Source organism: Solea senegalensis, linkage group LG16 (assembly GCF_019176455.1).
Source record: "Solea senegalensis isolate Sse05_10M linkage group LG16, IFAPA_SoseM_1, whole genome shotgun sequence".
NCBI lineage: Eukaryota > Metazoa > Chordata > Actinopteri > Pleuronectiformes > Soleidae > Solea > Solea senegalensis.
The window spans coordinates 15,304,049-15,327,767 of NC_058036.1; the positions used below are offsets into that span (position 1 = coordinate 15,304,049).

At 40.9% G+C, this 23,719-nt stretch overlaps 2 protein-coding genes across 3 annotated transcripts; both read right to left on the reverse strand.

The window, feature by feature from the left end:
• Positions 1–435: 435 nt before the first annotated feature.
• diras1b (DIRAS family, GTP-binding RAS-like 1b) lies at positions 436–12,543 on the reverse strand. The gene is made up of 3 exons (XM_044047349.1): positions 12,350–12,543; positions 2,578–2,919; positions 436–2,103 (listed from the first exon to the last, which is right to left on the reverse strand). Exons 2-3 carry the CDS (start codon positions 2,884–2,886, stop codon positions 1,816–1,818), a joined length of 597 nt encoding a protein of 198 aa, XP_043903284.1. The 5' UTR covers positions 2,887–2,919; positions 12,350–12,543; the 3' UTR covers positions 436–1,815.
• Positions 12,544–15,962: 3,419 nt separating this feature from the next.
• zgc:101744 (Receptor expression-enhancing protein 6-like) lies at positions 15,963–23,719 on the reverse strand. Of its 2 annotated transcripts, none has more exons than XM_044047350.1 (6): positions 23,660–23,719; positions 23,407–23,540; positions 18,566–18,659; positions 17,656–17,794; positions 16,749–16,917; positions 15,963–16,550 (listed from the first exon to the last, which is right to left on the reverse strand). In XM_044047350.1, the coding sequence occupies exons 2-6, from the start codon at positions 23,519–23,521 to the stop codon at positions 16,516–16,518; spliced, it is 552 nt and encodes a 183-aa protein (XP_043903285.1). In that variant the 5' UTR covers positions 23,522–23,540; positions 23,660–23,719; the 3' UTR covers positions 15,963–16,515. The 2 variants fall into 2 exon arrangements, with proteins under 2 accessions (XP_043903285.1, XP_043903286.1); XM_044047351.1 differs by having other exon boundaries at positions 23,643–23,704.

Consider the following 23,719-nt stretch of genomic DNA (forward strand, 5'->3'; position numbering starts at 1 on the left):
GAAAGAAACACACACACACACAAACAAAACACAAACAGATATGTCAGTAAAAAAGTATTGTGCTTTTGGCTGTCCTGTGTACAGTGTGTACAATTTTCAGAGCTTCTGCATGAGAAACAGGTGAGAAAATAACTTATAGGCAAGAACACAGCAGATAAAATGTGTATATGTGTGTATATATATATATATGTATATATTTAAGAGTGTATGTGTGTGTTTATGACATAAAGTGCAATGTAAGGACATTTAGGCCGAGTGAGCCTGATTTATCTCCACGTAATCACGTGTGTTTTTTTGTATTTTGAAAGTGTCATGAATGCTTTTAGGTCTCTCTCTCTCTCTTTCTCTGTGTGTGTCTGTGAGAGAGTGAGACAGTGTCATGTGACTGAAGCATCCGCAGAGGAAACAGAATTACTGATTCCGCCTCACACTGAATAATCTGCATTATTTATTTTTTTTTACATCCATCCCATCCATCCTCTTCTTTTTCCGTGTGCTTTTTTTCTTTAAGGTGTTAAATTAGACTTAATGCGAATTTAAAGAACATTAAAAGCAAGGAGGGGAAACAAAAAAAGGCAAAAAACAAACCTTCACATGAAAAGTGCCAAAAAGCAACGTGACATTCTTTTTTTTTTTTTTTAAACACAGAACAGAAAATCAGCACAGTTCACTTTCCTCAGCTTGGCAATGATTATCCAAGTGTATCGTCCAGAAGGCAGACGTGTTTTTCTTTTTTGTTTCTGTTTTGAGTTCTGATGAGAGTCCAGCGTCCTTTCGTAACGGAGTTATTATTCGACACGGGATGAGAGACTTGAGAGCATTGCTGCGTCGTATCATGCTTCTCCACCCCGGAGGACATTTTTGATGTAATGAAAACAAAAAAAAAGGGAAAAAAGGGGAAATTAATATAAGAAATGTTGAGAAAATGAGAATGAAAAATGTCTTAAGCTCTTATGCTTCAAAGCCCACATCAAAACATATGTGACTGATACAATAGTTGGGGTAGGGCACGTGTGGACTCTGTGGAATCAGTGAAATATCCCATGTTTATATACACCAGAGTCGTCGAGTGTGGCTCTGCGGTGGATCGCGTGGTTTTCGCTGCTGCTGCTGCTGCTGCTGCTGTTGTTGTTGTTGTTTACACCAGCAGCCTCAGACCTTTCCGGTACTTGTCCTCCCTAGCATGAAGCCCACACTTCAGTTTCTTAAAATAGGGTTTCTAACTCAAGATGACTTATACATCACATTTCTATATAGTTGTTATAATAGGAGCTATGCAAAGGATGAGGGCTGTTTGGAGCGGCGGGGGAATTTAGGTGTGAGCTGAAGCGGGAGGGAGGGGTGAGTGGGTGTAAAGAGGTGAGAGGAGACACTGAATGTTTTGTGGAGACCAAAAGCCTTCAGCCTTTGTCCGTGGGTGCTGTCTGTCGTCTGTGGTCTTTATTGCCGTCCAAGGTCTGTGACGAGAGCCTCAGCCAGGTTTTGTGGCACTTGGATGATGCAAAAGTCCACACCGTTTCCCCACGGTGGCTGACGTTCCACGGGGCATTCTCATTTCTGTGACACTCTCTTCTGGATTTTCGGTGTGTGTGTGTGAGTGTGTGTGAGTGTGTGTGTCCGGTATTTAATGAACGCACCAGTCAAATGGAAGAAGTTGTGGATGATGAGATCCCGGTTGCCTTCCAGACGTTTTTGCTCTGAGTTATGTGTTTAGTGAGTCTGTATTTTCCTCTCCTCTCTCCTCTTTTTTCCTCCCCCTTTCTTCTGTATTTCCTCACCCATCTCCTCCGCCGTCACCTCCCCATTCCTGGATTTTTACATCACGCTGCATTTGCCCTTCAGTCTCTCGGCACGGGACTGCTTTCCTGAGCGCTTGCCGTCGATGTTGAGACTCATATTCCTCTTCTTGTCCAGGTTGAGGAGCTCCTGGAAGAGCTCGGTAACGTTGTGGTTGGTCTTGGCCGATGTCTCCATAAAGGCGCATTTCCACTGGTTTGCCTGAGCCTCCCCGTCCTTGGTCTCCACCTCCCGCTGTGTCTCGTCGCTCTTGTTGCCCACGAGCATGATGGGGATGGCCTCCACGTTGCCCTTTATGGCCAGGACCTGCAGAGGAGGAGGAAAAGATGTTGTTTAACTCTTTCTGCAATAGTTCCAGTTATTTTCAACATCACTTCAAACATCAGAGTGGATGTCAACCAGTTTAAATCTGCAGGTTCCTAACTCCTCGTATCTCATTTTCTGTCAAATCTAGTTGTTAAACCTCATACATCACATTACTAAAAGGAAACACACAGTAAAGATGGGTAGTTTTATTACTGTGTTCTTTCAATGACTAATCAACAATGTATTAAAGCCTTTTTCAAAAAGAAAATCCAAAATTCCCTCTCAAATTTGGCAATGAAGGTGCGGAAATCAAGGGTTTAAGTTCAAGAAAAGGAGGCATTAAAGTAACATAACAAAAATAACAAAACATAACAATTATAATATAATAATAATTATAAAAACACACACACATACTGGAATATTCCATTACCCTGCCTCTCTAAACTCGCCCACAGACGCTCACACACTCCTCACCTGTTGGTAAATGGGTTTGAGCTCCTCCAGCGACTGTTTGCTCGTGATGGAGTAGACCAGGATGAAGGCGTGGCCTTTAGAGATGGACAGGCGCTGCATGGCCGGGAACTGGTGGCTCCCTGTGGTGTCGGTGATCTGCAGCGTGCACACGCTCTTGTCGCAGCTGATCACCTGGCGGTAGGTGTCCTCGACGGTGGGGATGTAGGTGTCCCTGAAGGTGCCCTTCACGAAGCGCAAGACCAGGGAGCTCTTCCCTACTCCGCCTGCGCCGAACACCACCACGCGATAGTCGTTGCTCTGTTCCGGCATTCTGCCCCCTTCAGGCTAAAGACAGTGTTACACCTGTGATGTGAAGGGCAGAAAAGAACGCAGGTCAAATCGGGAAAAGGAAGGATAAGTATCGGCAGAACCTTGGGACGAGAGAGCGCCAATGAAGCGGGATGGATTAGGTGAGGCTCCAAGTGTTTCACCTGATGCAGATATTTCCCTAATCAATACCATTCACACAGAAACACTTTCTCATTTTCTACCCCCACCATCCCAAAGCATCCCAGTGCTTCCTCATTAATCAACCTAAGCAGCTGCAGCAAACCCTGGAGGACACAGAGTCCTTAGGACCTTCAAGGGTGGACAGTGGACACAGTTAGCTTCACAGATGTGGTGGTATATATATATATGTATATATATATGTATACAGTATATATACTGTAATGCAGAAATACTGTATGAGATCAAATTGTGTCTACACTCTTAAAGACATCATTAATATGAACTGAAGAAGATTCAGTTCACTGCCCTTCACTTGTGATCCAGTCATGAGGTGTTAGCAGCGAAGCTAAGTGCCATGTTTTGGTTTTTTTCTTTTATTGTTTTTCATTTTTAATCATGTGACACTTAAAAATTTGTTTGGAAATCAAACCACGTGAGGTGATCTTACTCTGTGGCATAAACAACGGTAGCTTTTTTTTTGCGGAAGTGACGGGCAAAATGACAGAAGTTACACAGTGAAGCTTTAAATCTGGTCTAATCAATAATAATTTGATATTAACAGTGGATTCAGTAACGTAATGGATGAAATACTACGGATGGGAACGGTCTCAGTGGCTCTCTGTGGTGCCGTTTTGAAAAGCTAAAGATTAAAGGAGCATTCCACTTTAATCCGGACATTCAAAACAAAGCTACAACAATGAAATGGGTTTTAAGATCAGACTTAAATTAACAAGTTGTTCAGTGACGCTAGTGATGCTATGTATCTGCTGTATCTTAAAAGCTTGTGTCACTGTCCCCGTGTGCCCTTGCAGTAAGTAAATGAACGCAGGGTTAAGGTAAGTGAATTAACCTTTTAAAATCGTGCGTATCGCTGACGACACTGCAGCGGTCAGGTATCGTGGTTTTTCACGATAATTTCACTCGCGCTGTTGCAGGAAGCCGGCGAATCAGCATCTTTGTTGCAAGAGAGGAGCGAGTGGGAAGAACACCTGTACAGAGTTTCCATTTTTTGGCCTGTTTCTGCACATTGAGAGCCAAAGAAACATTGAGAGACTCAAAAAATTATGTTTTGTACTGTTCACATTTCAAATTTAACACTCAAAATCTGATGTTCATGTAAATAACTCCCAGATATGGGAAGTTATTCTGGAAAAATGGGCAAAAGCACTTAGTTACAGGACATTTTCTGGCCCTTTCATGGTTAAAACAAGTAGAAACACTGTCCAGGCGGACATTTTGAGGGTTAGGTGTTACCCCAGAATCATGGGAATAGAAACGAAGCTAACAATAACTTTACGAGTCAGAGTCAGCATCATTCACTCCCTCTGTGTTTTACCTGCTGCGGCTCATACATATTCATCTGCGCTACGTCCTCACACCTGATCTACTGCCGTCTTTGTGAGTGCTCGTGTGTCTGCGCCGCGATTCTGCGTCACATCTCTGCTGCATTATTCATCGGTTGTGGTTCCAAACTTGCTTTAAAGGTCCCATAATAAGATGCTCCTTCAGCTGTGATCATGTGCTGCTCTCTAAGCTCCCTCTGTAATGAAACAGTAAATTGACATCAATACCAGATGGAATAAGTGGATTTCTGTCATGCTTGCACTGCTGGAACCCACTATTGATGCCGGGGCCTGTGTAATTGCATTGCCAGGTTCGAGATAATATCAGTCAAGGAGTTTAGAATAAATGGGGATTCAGGGAGTGCCTCTTGAGTTTTACAGTCAATCTATAGCTGTGTACGTCTACGTGATATACAGTAGGAGAGAATGCTGAACACACACCTGCAGTTTGAATGTTGTGCTCATATACTGGTGGGCCGTCAAGAAACTGGAAACTAACAACTGACGAAGCATAAAAGTTACTTCATGGCTTTCTGGTACCAGAGGATCCTGGCATGAGACTTTTAACCCTTACAGTGCTCACACGGCATGGATCTGTGCCGCAGGTGCACCCTCTGTGAATTTACCATGGGAATAATATACAACTTCTTATATGGACATCTTGAATGTGTGTGTGTGTGTGTTTATAAGTCACATATTCAGGCTTTAAAAAAAAATGTGTTATGTGTTGCTGAGTCAAAGTTATGATCATCATTTTAGTCGTGATATAAAGTAGCAACAATTGTGCACAAGTCACAAAATTAGACTGTTTTTCTTTTCTTTTTGTTCATAAAAACGAGAGAGTTGACCTTTGAACTGTGACGTACTTCGCAAATTTCACAAATTGAATCCGATTTTAAACATTTCGAGGACTTTTTGCTTCATCAGATTGCCTCGGTTGTGCTGAAAAAAAGGATATAAGACACTCTATGTTGCACATTCTTCTAGCCTCTGTATATACTATATGTTATAACACAGTCATGGTAAACAGCAGCTGAAATCCAGGCCTTATCTCACCTGACATTCCTCCTCACAGATAAGTAAACATCTAATGGTCACAATTTTAACTCTTGAAATCAGCTAGCAGAGAATTATCACCAGTTTCTGTGGTCCATCTCAGCTCTACAGAGTATTTAAGTGACTTTCAGCTTATTGTTTTAATTTTTTATCACCCATAACTTCTCTGACCTCTCACATGAAGATATGTCAACAGCAACAGGCAGCTGCTTTCTTTTCTTTTTTTTTTAATTCATTTACCAAACCATGAAAATAGTTCAGTGAATGAACCAGACTAATATCAGCAGGAGTCCAAAAATGGAGCTACAAGTGAAAAATGTACTTAAAACACATGGTATACAACTTTCTATATCACTAGTCATTCAATGCTTGTTGTGCAGCCAAACATTAGAGCAGGTTTGAACTGTTAATGGATGATATCTGGGAACATACACAAAAAAACCCAACAACAACATATGTTCAAACAAAAGTGAGTGCAATACGAAGACAGGTCACAGTTAAATCATGAAGGAAACTGTGAGCTGCAATGGATCCTCACGCTGGTTCTTAGCCCGTCTGGTGTATTTTTAGCAGTGTCTCTGCAGATCTCAGCAGTTTGGGGAGGACAGTGTTATTACAACAGTGAACCAAAAACCATAAAAATAGCTCACCAACTAGACCATGTGCTCATATTCTGTTAATGACTTTAAAACTCTGACGGAGAACAGCAAGGACACAGATAAGAAAATATAATGACAACATTTAAAATAAAGTTGTACTGATGCTAATTCTCCCCTCCCTCTCCTCTCTTTGTCTGCATATCTCTGGTGTCTTTCCTCCTAATTTATGCACCATGAAAACATTTTTCCTTTGACCTGCTCCCTGAGGCTGCTCTCGCTGTTCCTCCCTTTGTCTCCCGCTCTCTCGCTCCTCAGGTCTCCATGCTGTTTGATCAATAAACTAAGGCCACTGTGGTTTTGATCGATGGGGCTCGTCTGCCTGGGCCCTGTCAGTCTGTCTCTCTCTCCCCACACTTGGTGCCTGTTGGTTTTTTTGAGACGGAAATTTCAGCTCTGTGACAACGACGCTGCTCATCAGAACCTTGCACCGCCCCCTCCCTTCTTCCACCTGGACTAAAATTAGCCGTCTCCCTCCCTCTGTCAGCAGCTATAACGGCACACGCAGGTGGCAACCTCACAGTGACACATGGAGGCGCGCACACACACACACACACTCACTCACTGTACGTACGCCTCTTCATCATTCGTCCTTGACACTAGGCCTTCGAGAATAATGTCTCTCCTCCCAAATCTAAGCCGTATCTCTCCGATTCTCCTTCCTCATTCATTTGCAATGAGAAGACTGCAGCCCCTTAATGAATTAATGGTACACTATAAATGCATGTGTGGCAGTGCAGCCAGACTCCATTAGTGGATAGCTTTGGCACAGACCAAACAGGTCTCTTCTTCTCCTCTCAGTCAGAAAACGGACGCGACACGGCCTTCTCCTCTCGATTATTTCACAGCGCGGAGCAAGGAAATGTCACCTTTAGTGAAAACATGCACATAATTTCCCTCAAGAGGGCCACTTATGCAGCGGAACAAAGGACGTGCATTAACCAACATCAAACATAATGCCATTCAACAGATCAAGAGCGTGATTAAATAGACACCCACAAAGCAGTCCCATGGTATCTTGAGGAGAAAGGTTTTTTTTTTAATCAAGCCGTGGATGCTGGAATGCTTTTGGACACACGGCTATTTGCCAATCAGTGTTTTACAAGATCAACAGAAAATGTGTTGTTCTCCTCCGGTCACAGCTGTGCACGCAAGCGTTCACACACTAATCACGATATCTGAAAGCTGCTCAAGTAGCTGCCAGCCCGTCAGATAGTGATTGAGCACTCGTGTGTTTGGGTCTGCACATCGGGGCGGAAGATTTCCTGTTTGCTGTGCACACACCGGCTCCGTGTGGACGTGCGTTTGGCCACAGGAGGGGATTTTTTTTTATTTTCATAAAGGTCTGAGCGGACTGCACACGTTCAGTTCACACAAGTTTGATTTAGTCTCGCACGTTCATTCTGCTGCGAACTGAACACACAAACGGAGAGCCTGTGTCTCAGAGGGTGATGATGCACAGGATGAAAACCTTTTACTATTTAATGCCAGATAAGATATGTTCATGGTACACTAGAATAGATAGTACAATTAAAAAACATGTTTTCTTGTTATATATCTGCAGGTAATAATGGTGTGGGAAAGTAAAGACAAGAAAAATCACGGAAATAAACACTATGAAAATGCAGGTCAAAGGTCATTCTCACGGTTTCCTTTGTACCATATGAAGTTCAGTAAAAAATAAATGTGTGTAAATGTATGAGAAACTCTCATATATACACTTGCTGAGACTGAAGGTGTGTTTGTGTGTGTGTGAGAGAGAGACTGTGTGTGAATGCCTCTCATCAGTGTCAATCTATACCGTGATTGCACTTAGACTGCACGTGCACGGCGTTTGTGTGTTAGACTGGACGGGAGATTGCAGCACTGTGGTCTGGGCTTAGTGGCTAATCATCGAGCTTAACCTCCTCCATGCTGCGGGCCTGCTCTGCATTGACCCAATTCCCAGGACTTAAGACGAGTGCACGCCGCCCTTGATAGATACACGCCGGAGTCCTGTGATACTCCACGCACGTCCCCGTGACTCTGCGTCCGACACTCGGACACAGAAACAGTGACCCGTGTCATGAGGTAATGAAGCAGAATATCCAGTTAATGACATAATGTTGATAAAATTGGGCCTTTTCATTCACAACGTTATCTGACATAAAATGAAATAAAGGTAAAAACCAAACAATAATAGCCGTAGTTTGGCACCGGTTGCTGCAGACTAGTTCCTGTGTGGCGAGAGTGTCATATTTCATCTTTTGTTACACATCACCAGAATAGAAGTGGTGAGAAAAAGGTGTGAAAGAGACGACGACGCGAGCGTCCTCAGCTTAACGCGGGCATCAATGGAGCGACTTACACCTCGTTTTTGTGAAAAATCTCACCACGTGTTGATAAGCCTCTCTCGGTGAAAGACGTAAATTCTCATGCAATGTATTAATAAACAGCTCCTCACTCGACTGACTTATTGACAACGCGGCTCTTATCTAGTGTGTGTGAGTGTGTCAGCGGCACCTGCACTGAGCTCCATTGCAGCAGCAGAGCGAGGATACAGTTTGGCCCGGGTGCACTGTCATGAAACAACAGGTTACACGTCTCAAGTGCTATATGAGACAATTATAGAACGAGCACAAACAAGTCTAGAGCCTTAGTACGAGAACCCTACTTCAACATTTTCGGGCGTTAGAAAAGTAGCAACCAGAGGACACAACGAGCAGTAATTATCCAGTTAAAACCTACAAACAAGGCAACATTATAGACCCCGCATGTGGTGAAAGGCTTTGGGTTTAGTTAGTTTGGAAATCTCTAGTCATGACTCAAGTCTGACAAAGAAATAAATCTATTGTTTACGGCTAATTAAAGGAATACTTCACCGATTTGCAATTAGGTTTTTGGAAAAACTGTCCTTTTCTTTGTTACGTGCCCACCAATGACGCTTGGTCCTGTTAGCGTAACATGTTAGCAAAGATGGCGGACACTGTTTACATTCTGGGAATGAGGTCCCGTCCCCCTAAGAGTGGGTCTAAAAAGTGCAGAATTAGATTCAAGGCTCGGACCAAGTGTCGCTGGTGGGCACGTAACAAAAAAAAAAGAATGAAGATATTTCTCGACTCAGGGATCTTTCCAAAAATACTACCTCTATTCCATTAATACAAAGCTTAATGCAAATGGGTGACGTATTCCTTTAAGTGTAAAAAGACATTAACAGATACAGCAAACGTACATTTTCAATTAGAGTAAAATATGACAACACTGTTTCTTCAGGGAGATTATTAATTCCTGGTCTGTAATCAAACACAGATTTTATGCCGGCAGTTTTTACACAGGACTGGATGTAAGATACCCTGGTAATTAAGTCTTTGAGTGTGCATTAGTTGTGTGAGTGACAACATGACCTGGGGAACCCTGGGGTTGCTCCGTCTGGCCTCGCCATAAGACCTTGCTAATACCTCAGCCTGACAAGCTGGCAAAAACACGTGGCTAATAACACCAGGACAAGGCCAGATTAAAGCAAATTATTAGTATAACGCTTGATTTCTATTCAAATGTATATATTTCTTTGGAGAAAGCTCATTCTCAGCAGCTGCGAAGGCCCTGAGTGAAGAACAGTTGATTGTGTTGCAGGAGGACGCCTGCAGTGACAGATGGTGACAGGGTTGGTAGTTTTGGATTGACTCCATCAGCTTCTACAGACAAGATCAACCAGGCAGAGCTTCTTTTTTTTTTTTTTTCTTACTTCCCTTTTTGTAATAGCAGCTGTTCCAGGTCTGATAAGGAAACAGATGATTAAAAGCACAAGACATCAAGATAATCCAGCTCTAGACACTCTCATGGTAGAATTTAAATGATTTATTTCATGTTTTTCCTCTCAAACCACTTTGTTTCTTGTAGTTTCTTGAAAACACCTTAAAAAAGGTGGCATAAAGTTACAATAAAGGACGGACAGTGCTAAATCAGAGGTTATTCAGTAGACCTATATATAACCCTGAGGTGCTCAACAGTGAAGACGACCATACTCATCTGAAAAGCACACTTATTTATCCTGAGGAGACAGTGGTTAAATTTTTGCATCTCTGAGAAAAAAATGTTAATTTCACTTGCAACTCCACCCTGAAATCACACTTCAGGGTGAAGCGACAAAGGGAGGCTGTGTTGCAACGACCTTTCAAGTCTAATATGATGTCGTATCACCAAAAAGTACGATTTATTATTCAATTAAACACAGTTTGTTCCAACAAAGGTCAGCACATACACGAGCCTCTCACTCACAGCACAACACAATTAAACCTGATTAAATCGACTTACTTTTAGACTTTTATTTGGATTCCCGAAACAGGAAACTGGTCCAACTTCACTTTGAGGTTATTTGTTATGCTAATGACAATCCTTTGTACCTTATGTGTGTGTGTGTGTGTATGTAATTGCATTTTCCATATTTTGCAGGGTATTGACACACATGATTTTCACTGTTTTATGTGTTTGTTTGTTTTTTTTACAGTGATCATAAATCTTGATATTACATATTACTAACCCTAACCCTAACCCATACAACTAAATGGTCCATCCATCCATTCATAGAGTCTCCACACAATCTAACCTCAGTCTGCAGGGCTTATGACGGTGGAAGGGAAGCTGAAATACTCATGAAAACCCATGTAAACGCCACATGGACAGACCCGGTCAAACTAGGAATCAGACCCAGAATATTATTGCTGTCAGGCCCCACTGCTATGAATAACGTGGGTAACACAGCAATAGGTGCACATATAGCTACATCATACCCAACACCTACTTAACACTAGCCATTTCATATATATATACATACATATATATATATATGAAATCCAATAAAGCTACAAAATGTAGCTGCAGCTGTGGATAGACCTGAGCAGATGTACCGTGTGTGACTTCCATGTCTTTCTCACCATTCAAACATCCTGACTTCACTTGTCTCACATGGGCTCTGAGCCTTCAGTGCAACACACACACACGCACACACACACACACACACTCATCCACCACCACTGTCGTCACCATCACCAGCTCCTCTTTCCTGTGTTGTGTTTTTCACTTGTTACCAAGAACTGAGTCATTTCTTTTCATTTCTGCCTCAGCAAGACTCAAGTGCTGCGATGCACAATGCAGCGTGTCCACTCTGGACAAACAAATGGACGGACAGGCTGCTGAGACATCAACACACCCACGCACGCACACACACACACACACATCCTCCTCTGGCACATGCACGATTTAATACAGTCCACATGTCCCATCAGTCACACGCTTTTCAAGCTTAATCACAGGATTTACAGTCATAAATCCACTTCTCTCCTCTTTCAAACCCTGCAAAACACACACACACACACACACACACCCATGACTGGCAGTGTTCAGTGCATACAGGAAGTTGAGTCACACACACATATGTAAGGCCGAAATAACTCCAACTCCTTTTGCGCGTCATATTCCTCTCCACTCATGAGAACAAACAACACATCAGTGATGAAGAGGAGGAGGAGGAGGAGGAGAAGAGCTACATGAACATGCACACATCCAGATGGAGGATTAACATGTGGCTTTATGCGTCACGCACGCGTCATTATTTTAGAGTATAGTCCGGTGTTGACGCGCGTCGCCGCCTCGGCTGTGGCCAGGGATGGGGTGGCAGCGGGAGAGCCGTGGGTTTGCCGTGGGTCCGCATATTGTTGCACAGCGCCATTACACAGCAGAGCAGCCTTTACTCCGCTCTGCTCGCTCCATTCATAAATACCGGAGGTTCGCCATCTCACAGCTGTGCCATCATTTTGCAGTCGCAGCAACGCGACATCCATCCATTCATCCATCCTCCCCATCATCCATCCATCCATCCCCACCTCTTCCTCCCTGTACTCTTCAAAGCAATGGGATAATCCCGACACCCTCGCGTCTCTTCCCTCCTCCTGATCACCAACATGGCTGTGCTACATGCAAACATACAAACAATACATAGAACACAGTGAAGCTGTCAGGTACCAACGCGCTTCGTGACAAGCTTTTAAAAATCAAAGCTAACAAATTCAGTCGGGTGTGTGGGTGAGATACGTCGTCCCGTGTTGGCTGCGATCAGTGCGCACAACACTCAGACAGACAGAGAGACAGGGGGACAGACAGGCAGGCAGGCAGGAGCACCGCGGTTACGCCACTGAATACCAACGTCCCACCTCCGTGTAGAAGATGTGAGGCTGAGCAGCATCTCCATACCTGCTCGTGAAGAATAAAGGTCCGCTTCAGGCTCGTCCTTGTGTGAGGCTGATGAAAGACAAACGCGCGTCCTAAAGCATTTTCACGCGGTTCATGTAGAGCTCATGTCGTCCGATTTCTAACACCACCACCGCAGACTCTGCCTCTCTCCTTCTCTCTCTCGCTCTTCCTCTCTCTTTCTGTCAGATAGGACGTGGGAGGTGCTATGCCCTCTCTCCCCTTTTCTCTCCACACTTGGTTTTCTTTCAGTTCATACACGTCATAGCGGGTTGGATGGATGGCAGCAGCAGCAGCAGCAGCAGCACAAATGAACTATTTAAAAACAGACTTCCTCTTAAAAAAGAAATCCAAGTGTTATGCGTGGATGCAACAAACAGTGAGGGATTTATGAAACACATCAACATAAGAACATTAAAATGATGTAAAAAATGATGAAAGCTTCCAAACGATTTCAGCCTCATCCAAATGCTGGATTTCTCTAGAGCCGATATATTTAGCAGTTTGGTGGACTCTCACTTCAACACACCTATTGTTGACAATAAAATGCATTCATGTGCTGTTTCCATGAAACTTCCCTATAGATTTTAAGATTTTTTATATATACCAGTTTGGTGGAAATTTTCTATGTTGACAATAAAAGAATAGATGTGCAGTTTCCGTAAAAAAAGAAAAAGATCTCCAGGGCAGATATATTTACCAGTTTGGTTGAATCTTGAGTGACAGATGGTGAGTTTTCTAACAATTCAATATAATGCATATGTACATATATACATATATATGTATATATTTACCAGTTTGGGTGAAATCTAGAGAGAAAGTTTGTGAGATTTTAAAACACATACGTACTATAGTGAAGTAAAGTCAGCTTCGGAGGTTTAAAAGAGACAAATCCCTGGTTGTTTGATCCAGGATCAGCACCAAGGACAGCGACCTTAATGTGTTTCAGCACCATGGACAGAGGGACCGGGGATTAAATGCAACAATTATGCACAGTAAAGGCTAATACACAGACAGCATTGTATACAGACAATAATAACAGAACAATACAACATTCAATTGATGAAAAGATGGTATTAATAACATGGGCGATAAACGAGGAATATAGCAGCATCATAAGGTCTAAATAAATCTTTTCATTGCATTCAGGGAAAAGGGAAATATCAATGTAAAAGGGAATGAACCCATCCCTGCTTCTACTGAAGGGACTGCAGTCGAGAGGTAGACCAGGCCTTGTTTTGAGCTGTGGTTAGTACGTGATGGTCTCAGTGTATGACTCACCAAGTCTTCATTCAGACAGCTTTGGGTTTGTCCCCCTCTGCCGGTGAGCCCGCGGTACTGCAGACAGGGGGGTGCAGAGATATAAGAGATAAAAGAGAGGATATAATCGAGTATTTAAATGTCATTGTTAGTGTAACTTACCCTCCATGCTGTAACCCTGTGACGCTGTGAATCTGCATTTGTCTTCACAATCACGTTTTCTTTAAACTTTCTAGCAGCATGAGCATTTTTCTAGTGCAAAAAAATAAAATGTTTTAACTGAACTTCCCCAGTGTGTCCTGGTGAATTCAATAGTTTAATTTAAAATACGATAACGTGTAGCATGTGAATGTAGAAGTATTAAAAAGCTAGCCATTCCAAGAGTGTGGAATTTAACTACACTAAATTGTAGCTTTAGCGTGCTAAACATCAACATATGTATAGCCTATGATTTTCAACGTAAACGAAATTTGTCCCAAATAGGTTTTTAGCTATTTTCACCAAATGACACGTTTCAATGCCACTGAAAGGCAGGTTACACGTGTGAATCCATCACTTTCAGCAACATTATGAACATTACTATAGCCTATGGTTGCTAACATTTGCTAATAAGTCCGGCTAACAGAATATCTTTTTTTTCTCTCTCATTGCAACCTTCAGAATAAAACTGTGAATTCATTACTTTCACCAAAAGAGGGCTACGTTTTTGGATGCATTTGCGAACTATAAACTCTGAGCAACATTAGCATTTTTCTAGAGCAAAACAAATAGTTTTAACTGATATTCCCCAGTGTGTCCTGGTGAATGCAAGAGTGAATTTAAAATAAGCTAATGTGCAGCATGTGAATGTAGAAGCATTAAAAAGCTAGCCAACCCAAGAATGTGGAACTTTACACTAAATTGCAGCTTTAACATGCTAATAATCAACATTTATAGAGCCAATGGTTTCCAACATATACAAAATTAGCCCCAAATGGGTTTTAAACTGTCTTCACCAAATTACACGTTTTAAGCCACTGAAAGGCAGGTTACACATGTGAATTCATTACTTTCAGCTACATTATTAAAACATTATGATAGCCTATGGTTGCTTAGATATGCCAATAAGGCATGAATATAATAAGATGTATAGCAAAAATTACATACCTACACACATACATACTGTGTGTAACATCTTTGTGAACTGATTGATGACTTCTGTAATAGTCCTTATGTTCTAGAGGTAGTCACATTAAATTCTGGCTCTGTGAGACAAGGAGATCCTGAAGTGTGATTTATCATCTGGTAACCACGAACGTCAAGACTTATTTTTACGTGATAAACGTCTAAAGGCGATAAAAAAGTTTTTATTATTTGAGCACCATGAATGTCTGTACAAACCTAAAACCTATCAAAATCATTCAGTTAAACCCAAATAATGTCAACCTGCTGGTGCCACATGGAATCTCCAGCACCGTTAAACTTCATCCTAATCTTACATTTAAAACATTCAAAACATTCTTTCCTTTTTTGGCTCTTTCCCCTCAGCTCTTCTTCAACTGTTCTAACTCATTATGGACTCCACCCTTAATGGAAAGTCATGGATCATAGAAACACAATCCAATTATTGGTTTCAGAGTCCCATTTCAGGTAAATCAATAAAGCCGGCCACTGCTGGCTCAAGGGAAACATAAACACCTAGCAGACACATCTTCACAGCAGACATTTCCGGATGGGTGCTCTCCTCTCCTTGTGGCAGTGTGTGACCATCACACTAGCTCAGTCCAGCATTTCCCATGCATTACACCCAGTGCACGAACACAAAGAGTCTCCCATTCAGAGGCCCTCAAGCGTGAATACCAAGCCAAACATAAATTAGAGTGTGGGTGGTTAGGCTGACTGAAAGCCAGTAAATGTACTTGAGGGTGACAGGTTAAAAGATCAAGTGGACGTGTAGGATGGGAGAGAGAGACTGCGAATGGCCTTTGTATCCTCGCTGAAACAAATAACATCAAAAAAACACCTACAAGTACATTTACATAATGGGCAGCAAGAATTTCAATATGCAACGGTGATCTTGATGCAAAAATGTCTATCAAAAACAAACTATTTGGACATCATTTACAATTACTGCTGACATTAATAGTAAAGATTGTGCTGAGAAATGAACTAGAACCCAAGCCACAGAGGTGGATGCATCTTAAAATACAATTTCCCTGACTCTCTTCTGCTATAAAAACCAATTACAGAAATCAGTGATGTGTGAACATTGTAATATGGACCAAATAAAATGCCATTTCCCCAATATGTGACGAATGAGACCGGTTGAAAAGAGAGCCCCAGAGATGGAAGTTTAAAGTCAGACACAAAGACACCGTTTTAATTTCACCAGGATTCCAGTTTTACTGTTTCATAACCATGAGAGGATAAATTAATACATATCAAAAGACAGAAGTCATCCAAAATTAAACGGAGAGAACCAAACCAACAGCTCAGGCAGACTTTAAACTCTGCTTGGCACATGTGAGAATAAAGCGTGTAAGACACTCATGAGATGTAAAAGTACCATTTTTTAAAGAATGTTAAGAGTATTTTGCTTATCGCACATGTTAAGGCAACCTCCTTCTGTAAAATTACTTTGTCACACAACGGAGAGAAAATAAGATCTCAATAAAAATGTCACAGTTTCACTGATTGTCTTAGCAGTACCAGTGGAAGTAAGGAGATGTGGACGCACAAATGACTGTGAAGCTTCATTTCACCTCATGACAGTGCAGCCGATGATCATCATTCGTCATGGAAGGGGGAGGACAAACCAAGAAACGAAATGACAAACAAACATACAGTCTCACAGCCTCTCTTTCAACTATTCTAACACTTAGACATGAATGCATGCATGCACACAAACAAACAAAGCCTTCCAATGTGTCTCATTGCTCCTTGTCCTTGAGGACTTGGTTAATCGCTGATGGAACAAACAGAGAAAAAAAAATACACTATGTTTTATGTAGAAAAGATAAAAAAAGGATTTAAATGTACAATTGATTACTGTGCAAATATATGTTAAGGGTATAAAAATGGCACACAAGTTCATGTGCTGTGAAAATGTGTTCCTGCAGGACATGTGAATGTGGCTACATTTGAATCACTGTGAATGCCTCACCCTCCTTTGTAACAGCGTCAGTTATATTCTTGGCTTTGGCACTCAGATCGCTGACCATGTTGTCCATCGCAGCCTGGTGTTTCAGGAAAAATGGCCGGATCACGCGCTTGTACAGGATCTCAGATCCGTTCCACGTCACTGGAGCCATACACCATATCAGGAACAAACACTGATCAAAGAGAAAAACATTTCATAACTTCCAAACCGCTCAAAACTGTGCATTCAGTAAAACCAAGGTATTATAAAGAAGCTAAAACATACTGATTGTTTTAACTGGAATTTCAATAGTCAATCCATAACTTGCTGATATAGGTTAGTTTGTCTCATATTGTGGTTTATTTTAAATTTCCTTAATTGCTGTAGATCTTTATGACCCCATTTATTTACACTTTAAAAGGAACATATTTTATTACCAATATGATTTGCAGATTTTACAATGCACTGCAAATTAACTGAATGCACAGATAAACTTAGCTTTACTTTGGAAAACTTCTTCTATGTTAAATTTAACTGAGAATAGAATAAAAATCTTTATTATTTGTTCATGTTTCTATTTATTTCAGAGTTTGTTGCACTGCATTCATTTACTCACAAACCTGTTCTTTTAACTGCATACAGACATGCCTTTGTTTATACTAAAATTAATAACAAGTACTCAAAAACAAATGTGAGTCAGATTAAGGAAGATGGCCCTGGATGTTTTATTTATTTTAAAGTTACGTAACTTGTCTAAAACATCTGTGGCTGGTGAGGAGAGAGGCCTGTACACGTCAAACCTCATGTGACTCAACACAGCATGACTGCGTGTGGTTTCACAGTGTGAACAGACTCAAGTCAGTCAGGTTCACACAGAGAGGCTGGAGTTTAAACATACAGCATCGCAGCAAAGCTAAAAAGGTCAACCTACCTTGCCAGCATAGTAAAAGGGAAACCAGAAGAGGAAGATGTCAGAGAAGGACTCGACGAGGCTGAAGAGTCCATAAACAACCCAGTAGGTCAGCCACTGTGTGTCATCCTCCTTCACATTGCTCTCGATGGCCTTAATGCTGAGTGGACGAGAGGACAGGTTTGAGTCACTCGACTTGAGGAGGTTGGCAATGTTCATCTAGCATGCTCATATTTAAGTGTAAAATTAAATGACAGAGGAGAAGATGAAACCACAAATGAGGGAACAAAGGCATAAGCACATTACAGTCCTCTACATACAATTTCCACATTTTTCATGAGGCAGGAAGTGTAATCAACGTTTTTCTTGACAGACCTGAAGAATACACACAATGTGATGTGGTGAATGATGGTGCTGCAAAGGTTAGTTCCCTTTAAACAGTAGTTTTAGAATATGTGTGTCTCATGTGACATTTCTACACTACATTATTGGCCAATGTAATTATTCCTTCTTTATAATTCCTTCTCTATACCGGTTGTATTTGCGACCCCTTTCTAGCACAACTCACGGTGGCAATACAATCCACATTTATCAAAGTTAACCATATCACTGTCGTTTTTATAATTTTAAGCCAAGTGTTTCTCTGTGAAGGATCCCATTATTATCCTTTAAACATTTCACTTCCAGGTGAAATACAAATAAAATCAATGACAGTAGTCCATGATGTAAAGAAATGAAGAGGACCCATTTCTAGCCGTAATCAATGACATTTAAATATGAATAATGGCAGAATTCCATGAACATGTCGATTCAAACGGTCTGGTGCATACAGTACGTCTTTTTGGTGTGAGTTGCAAAGGAATTCTACACTGATGTATTCAGACACAGCTTTGACGTTTATGGAACATGACAAATTGGACTTCATACATACGAGAAATAAGCAGGATAAATAAAGCCAATCAGGTTGCAGAGCAGCGAGGCTCCGTATCCAAACAGCAGATAGAGCCCGACAATGCTCAGAGCACCTGCAGAGGGAGACAGACGAGAACAACACAGAGGTGAGAGGAGGGTGGGGCTGTAATGTTACCTGACAAACACGTCAAATGTCAAGCCAGGAGTCTTTCATTTGTCACTGCACACCGTGTCTTTCTGTCTGTGTCTGGTAGCAGGATGTCAGGGCTGCATGCTACCAGGATTAGGAGGAGCACTGAGCACAAGTCAAACACTGATATTTAAATCCTGCTGTGGAGGAGCAGACCTTTAAATACACCTCACAGCTCACACTCCCGTGTGGCTCACACACTTCAAGTAGGTGAAAGATTCCAAAAATGTCACTGGTTTTCAACCCTAGCGACGAAATACATTAAACAACCTAAATAAACAATGACCTTTTGTACATGTATATCTATTAAAGGTTTGAATTTCTATCGACGTTGTTTGAATCATGTTTATTTTGTGTTAAATAACTGAGGTCATATTTAAAAGGTTTTGTATTAGACTCCACTAATAGTGAGAATCTATATTTATGTTTAAACTCGAGTCGCTTGTGTTGTACACAGGTCTCTCTCTCAAGGGTGAATTCATATACAGACGAGACTCAATTGGGAGTGATGGAGGCTTTTCTTTGCTATATCATTGGGTTTGAGATGAAAAAAGAAAAAAAGAATTGTTTATGCCCTAGTTTCATATATATAACTATAAGTATGACTTTAGTAATACAGTAAATGTACATTTTTTATCTGTAAACATTCATGAACACATGGTTTCTAAACGACAACTGAACATTTTTAACTTTAAAAAAAAAAGCAGAAATTACTTTAAATTTTACAGGGTTTCTCTCTATCTCTCTCTCACACACACATACACACACAAAATGGAGCTTACTCTTTACCATAGCATTTCTTACTTTAATCCTTGGGAGGATTAATGGCCTGCTGGTGAGCTCGCAGCAAGAAACTCAATTCACAGGGAATACACTGCAGCCATTTATTTTTATCCCATACATTTCTTACATTAGTAATTGATTTCTCCAAGTGGAATTTTTCGGCTACATTTTCTTTCTTTGTTTTTGGTTCTTCTTCACATATGATGATTTCACATTCTCTTCCAAACAGTCACAGGCCTTTGACACAATTCCAGACCCTAAATATTTCAGAGATGATCTTCTCGGACTCAAAGTAGCTGTAAAAGCTGGATGATACGCCATACGTGATTTGCATTTATGTAAAACTCAACTTGTGACACATGTTCCAACTGCAATAAATGTGCAATTCGCACAAGCATCTAAAGCACTAAAAAGCCACTGCTGTTTGAAACACTTTACATCTCATTTAACACACATATCCCATCTCTAATCTCCAGCCTGCCCAGCTCTCTGTTTCGGAAGCACTGGTTAAAATGAACAAGAAAACCATCTATATATTTTTGGACTGGTTTGCATAGGCAAATCAGAAACAGATGACTAGTGATGAATCATAAAAAAGAGCTGACTTCAGGGTGATTGTCACAAGCATCTCTGGTTCTCTGGTGAACAAGGAAATGAAAAATTAAAGCATCCATGTGACACAGCTTTCTTCTGGAAAAAAGCCATTGCAAAGCTGGGTTGTCATGTCATGGGCTGTTGTATGACTAAAACCCACTCGTTTAAGCTTACGTGATGTATAATTTGGCTAAAAAAAAACAGTAAGTTTGGCTTCATCCACAGTGAGTGTAGATGAGCTCTCGCTTCTCCAGTCAGCAGATAACTCTTCACACGTGAGCGTGCCTCAAGAGTCAGCATGAACTCGAGAAGTTTCTCATCTTAACAGATGATGGTTTTGTAACTGCGTTATACTGACGTGTCTGGATCAAGGCAAAGTACAACATGACAACATAGTGAGCCAGCAGGAATGAGTGTCTTGTGAGCAACCACTTATCAGTGTGCACGTTTGTGACAAACTGTACCTGCCATGTGGCCAAAGTATCAAATGGCCTATTCACAGTATAATTTGTCTGCTGCGTGTGGCTGTACCTTCTGCTAACTGCAGGGTGCACAGAACACAGTGGTTATTTGCATTAGAATATATCACTATATTTGCTTTGTGAGCCGGTTTGGCGAGGTGTCACACCATCCCCCCCAAACAAAAAAAAAAAAGTGGATGCGAGTAGAGCTGCAACTAACGGTTATTTTCATAATTGATTGATATAAGATTATTTTATTAATTTACTCATGATTTGTTTGGTCCATGAAATGTTTAAAAAATACTGAATTATGATGTTCTCAAATGTCTTGTTTTGTCCACAAATAAAACTACAGTAATTCAGAAATGGATTACCTGATTAAACATTGCAGCCTGTATACGCTTGAACTGACAACTGAATCTTATAAATTAACATTTTTGATTAATCCTGAGTGGAGTCCAGACAATATATTATGTTAAAATTTGCCTAGAAGAGCAGTGTAAGAGCCAAACTTTGTGACTAGCCTGTGTTGTTAAATAAATAGCCAGCAGACATTTGTTTTGTCATAACGTCCGGGGCTTTCAACGTTTTAACCTGCTCAGTAGATTGACAGGTTTGAGACAATGACCAGATATTTTCTGTTGACTATCACATTCTGCTTTGAGGTGTTTAGTATTCAATTTCTGAAGGTTATTGTTATTACAAGGTGTTTTACCTTTGAATGTCTTCAATATTCAGGGGGTTGTCCACCAAATATTTGAAAACAGCATCCAACACATTGTAACCTTGAGGTTGGCTGTTTAAATGCAAATGTGGCTGCTGTCACTGGCTGTCAACAGAGATATATCCTGGATGAAGACTGTGGGTTTGAATGTAGGTCAACCCGTCTAACTCATTTCCTCTTTCTGAGTGGCACAGCAGAACAAAATGATGCCAACATGGCCTGAGGTGCCTCAACTTCATTGACAATGAAACCATGAACAGCAGTGTTTCCATATTAGCCCCAATTTAAGACAATAGCCTGAATATTACACTACTTTATTTGGAATAAGGCCATACATGAAAAAAGGTAATAATCAGCTTAAGACATGAGTTTTCCAATCTTAGTCTTAGGAGTTTTTCAGGGCAGTGGATGTAATGTGGATGTGACAATGTGACAACATATAAAACGGTTATACTAAAGGGAATATTACTTTTATCACATTTCTGTGAAATAACGTCATGGGTCATTAAAATGTATTCGATTTTAGTGGCGATCTGGACATGGATACAGGACTTTTGAAAAACAATTATTAATCTTGTGAGACGGGGAGTGTATTGACACAGTGAAAGACTGAGCAGCTTTGGCAGAGGCTTGTGCTCTCTGTGTACTTTCTCCAAGTTTTGATTGTGATGTTTACACACATGTTAACGCACACAGCGGTGAAAACTCAAACAGGACGTTATAATCCATTTAAGACTTAGATATTATATTAGACATATACTCGTCTATATACGACTAAATTATAGGCTGATATAGGTTTTTCTGTGGCTGATACCCCAAAAGGTTTCATTTAAATGCATTTCCATTAAATGCAATTAGTTTTGTTTTTTTAAATAACAAATATTTGTACCTCTAATCAGAGTACTACACATGCGAGGTGATCGCTCCTTTCAAGCAGTAGCACATAGACTGCGCAATAATCAGTGTCACACTGTTGTCGCTTTTAAAAAGGAGTTCAAAACCTTTTTCTTTAGACTAGGGTACCTATGTTTTTACCCTGGTAGTATTAATGTACTTTTACATGTATTGCCCTGTGAAGCACTTTGTGATTTCATATCTGTGAGAGGTGCGATATAAACTCAATTTATTTACTTACTAAAGTGTCTTAAAGTGTTTGCTATAAGTACTAAAAAAACAACATATATAATTATTACTAATTTTAGTCCAATTAGTGCAATCTTATTCAAGTTAACAATCTGGAATATTCTGCTTAGATTGAAAAAGTGTTATCCTATGATCATTGTTTAAAACGGGTGTAACAGGCCATAGTATACCCCCAGTCCAGAATAAACAATGAGTTAAAGTGGCCTATGCTAGATTATACCCTGGGTATATTATGGCCTAGGACGCTTAACCCCGGAGTATAAATTAGCTTAGGTCAGACTCTCTTGTGTAAAGAGGTTTTGATTGTATTTACACAACAATTACTTAATTGTTCAACATTTAATCCATCACATCAATATCACCCTAAGAAAATGTGAAATGTCAAAAGTTTTTTAGTAATTAGAGACTTGTTTTGGATAAATGTATGAAACTTACTAAAGTAATTGATGACTTCTATACCCTACATTTTGTTAGGTTGCTGATGAACAAGAACATGTTTTACTTTCGGCTAATGTATAGATTGTATTCTGAGAACGGTTGAATGACCAGTCACCCTGAGTCTTAACTCTCTGCCTTGCATTGGATATTTGAGGACGAGATAAAAATACCCTAAGGAGCTGAGGGGTGTGGTTGTGGTGTTATATTAGAGGCACTTCATTCAACAGCAATATTTTTGAAATAAGTCATGGATTCAATATATGGCGAACTTTGGTATCACTGCCTGAGATAAGGTAATAAAACGAGTGTGTCACACAATGTGAATCCACCACAGAAATGTCTGCCATTGTGTTCTCTGTAAACTCAGCAGCTCAACTCACTAACACTGGCTTCATGGCTTCGCTAGCTAAACATGAACAAAGCAGTGTTTTTTTGGGGGGGGGACTGGACGTTTTTAACTTTTAAAAAGTAGATTAAAACTTTTATAAAAAGTGTTTGTCGACAATTTAACGGAGCTGGTAACATACCCAAGGCGATATACTCCCTCTTGACGCCCGTTTTCTGCTCCAACGTCGCTAACTGGTCTGTGACAAAGTTCTTCTCATGGAGCAGAGTCACGAAGCGCTCCTTGAACTGACTCATTGTGGGGCTTTTCCTGCGCCTGTGGTGGACACGAAACAGCACAAAGACACGGAGCTAATGTCAGACGTGTCGATACTGGAGGTGTTTGTGGTTTAAGTAGAAGGTGGTTTGTTTTACTCACCTTGTCGTGACACTTACCGGGCGCTTTCTTGCTCGCTGCTGCTGCTTACGCTGACTCCGCCGGGTTGCGGTGACAGC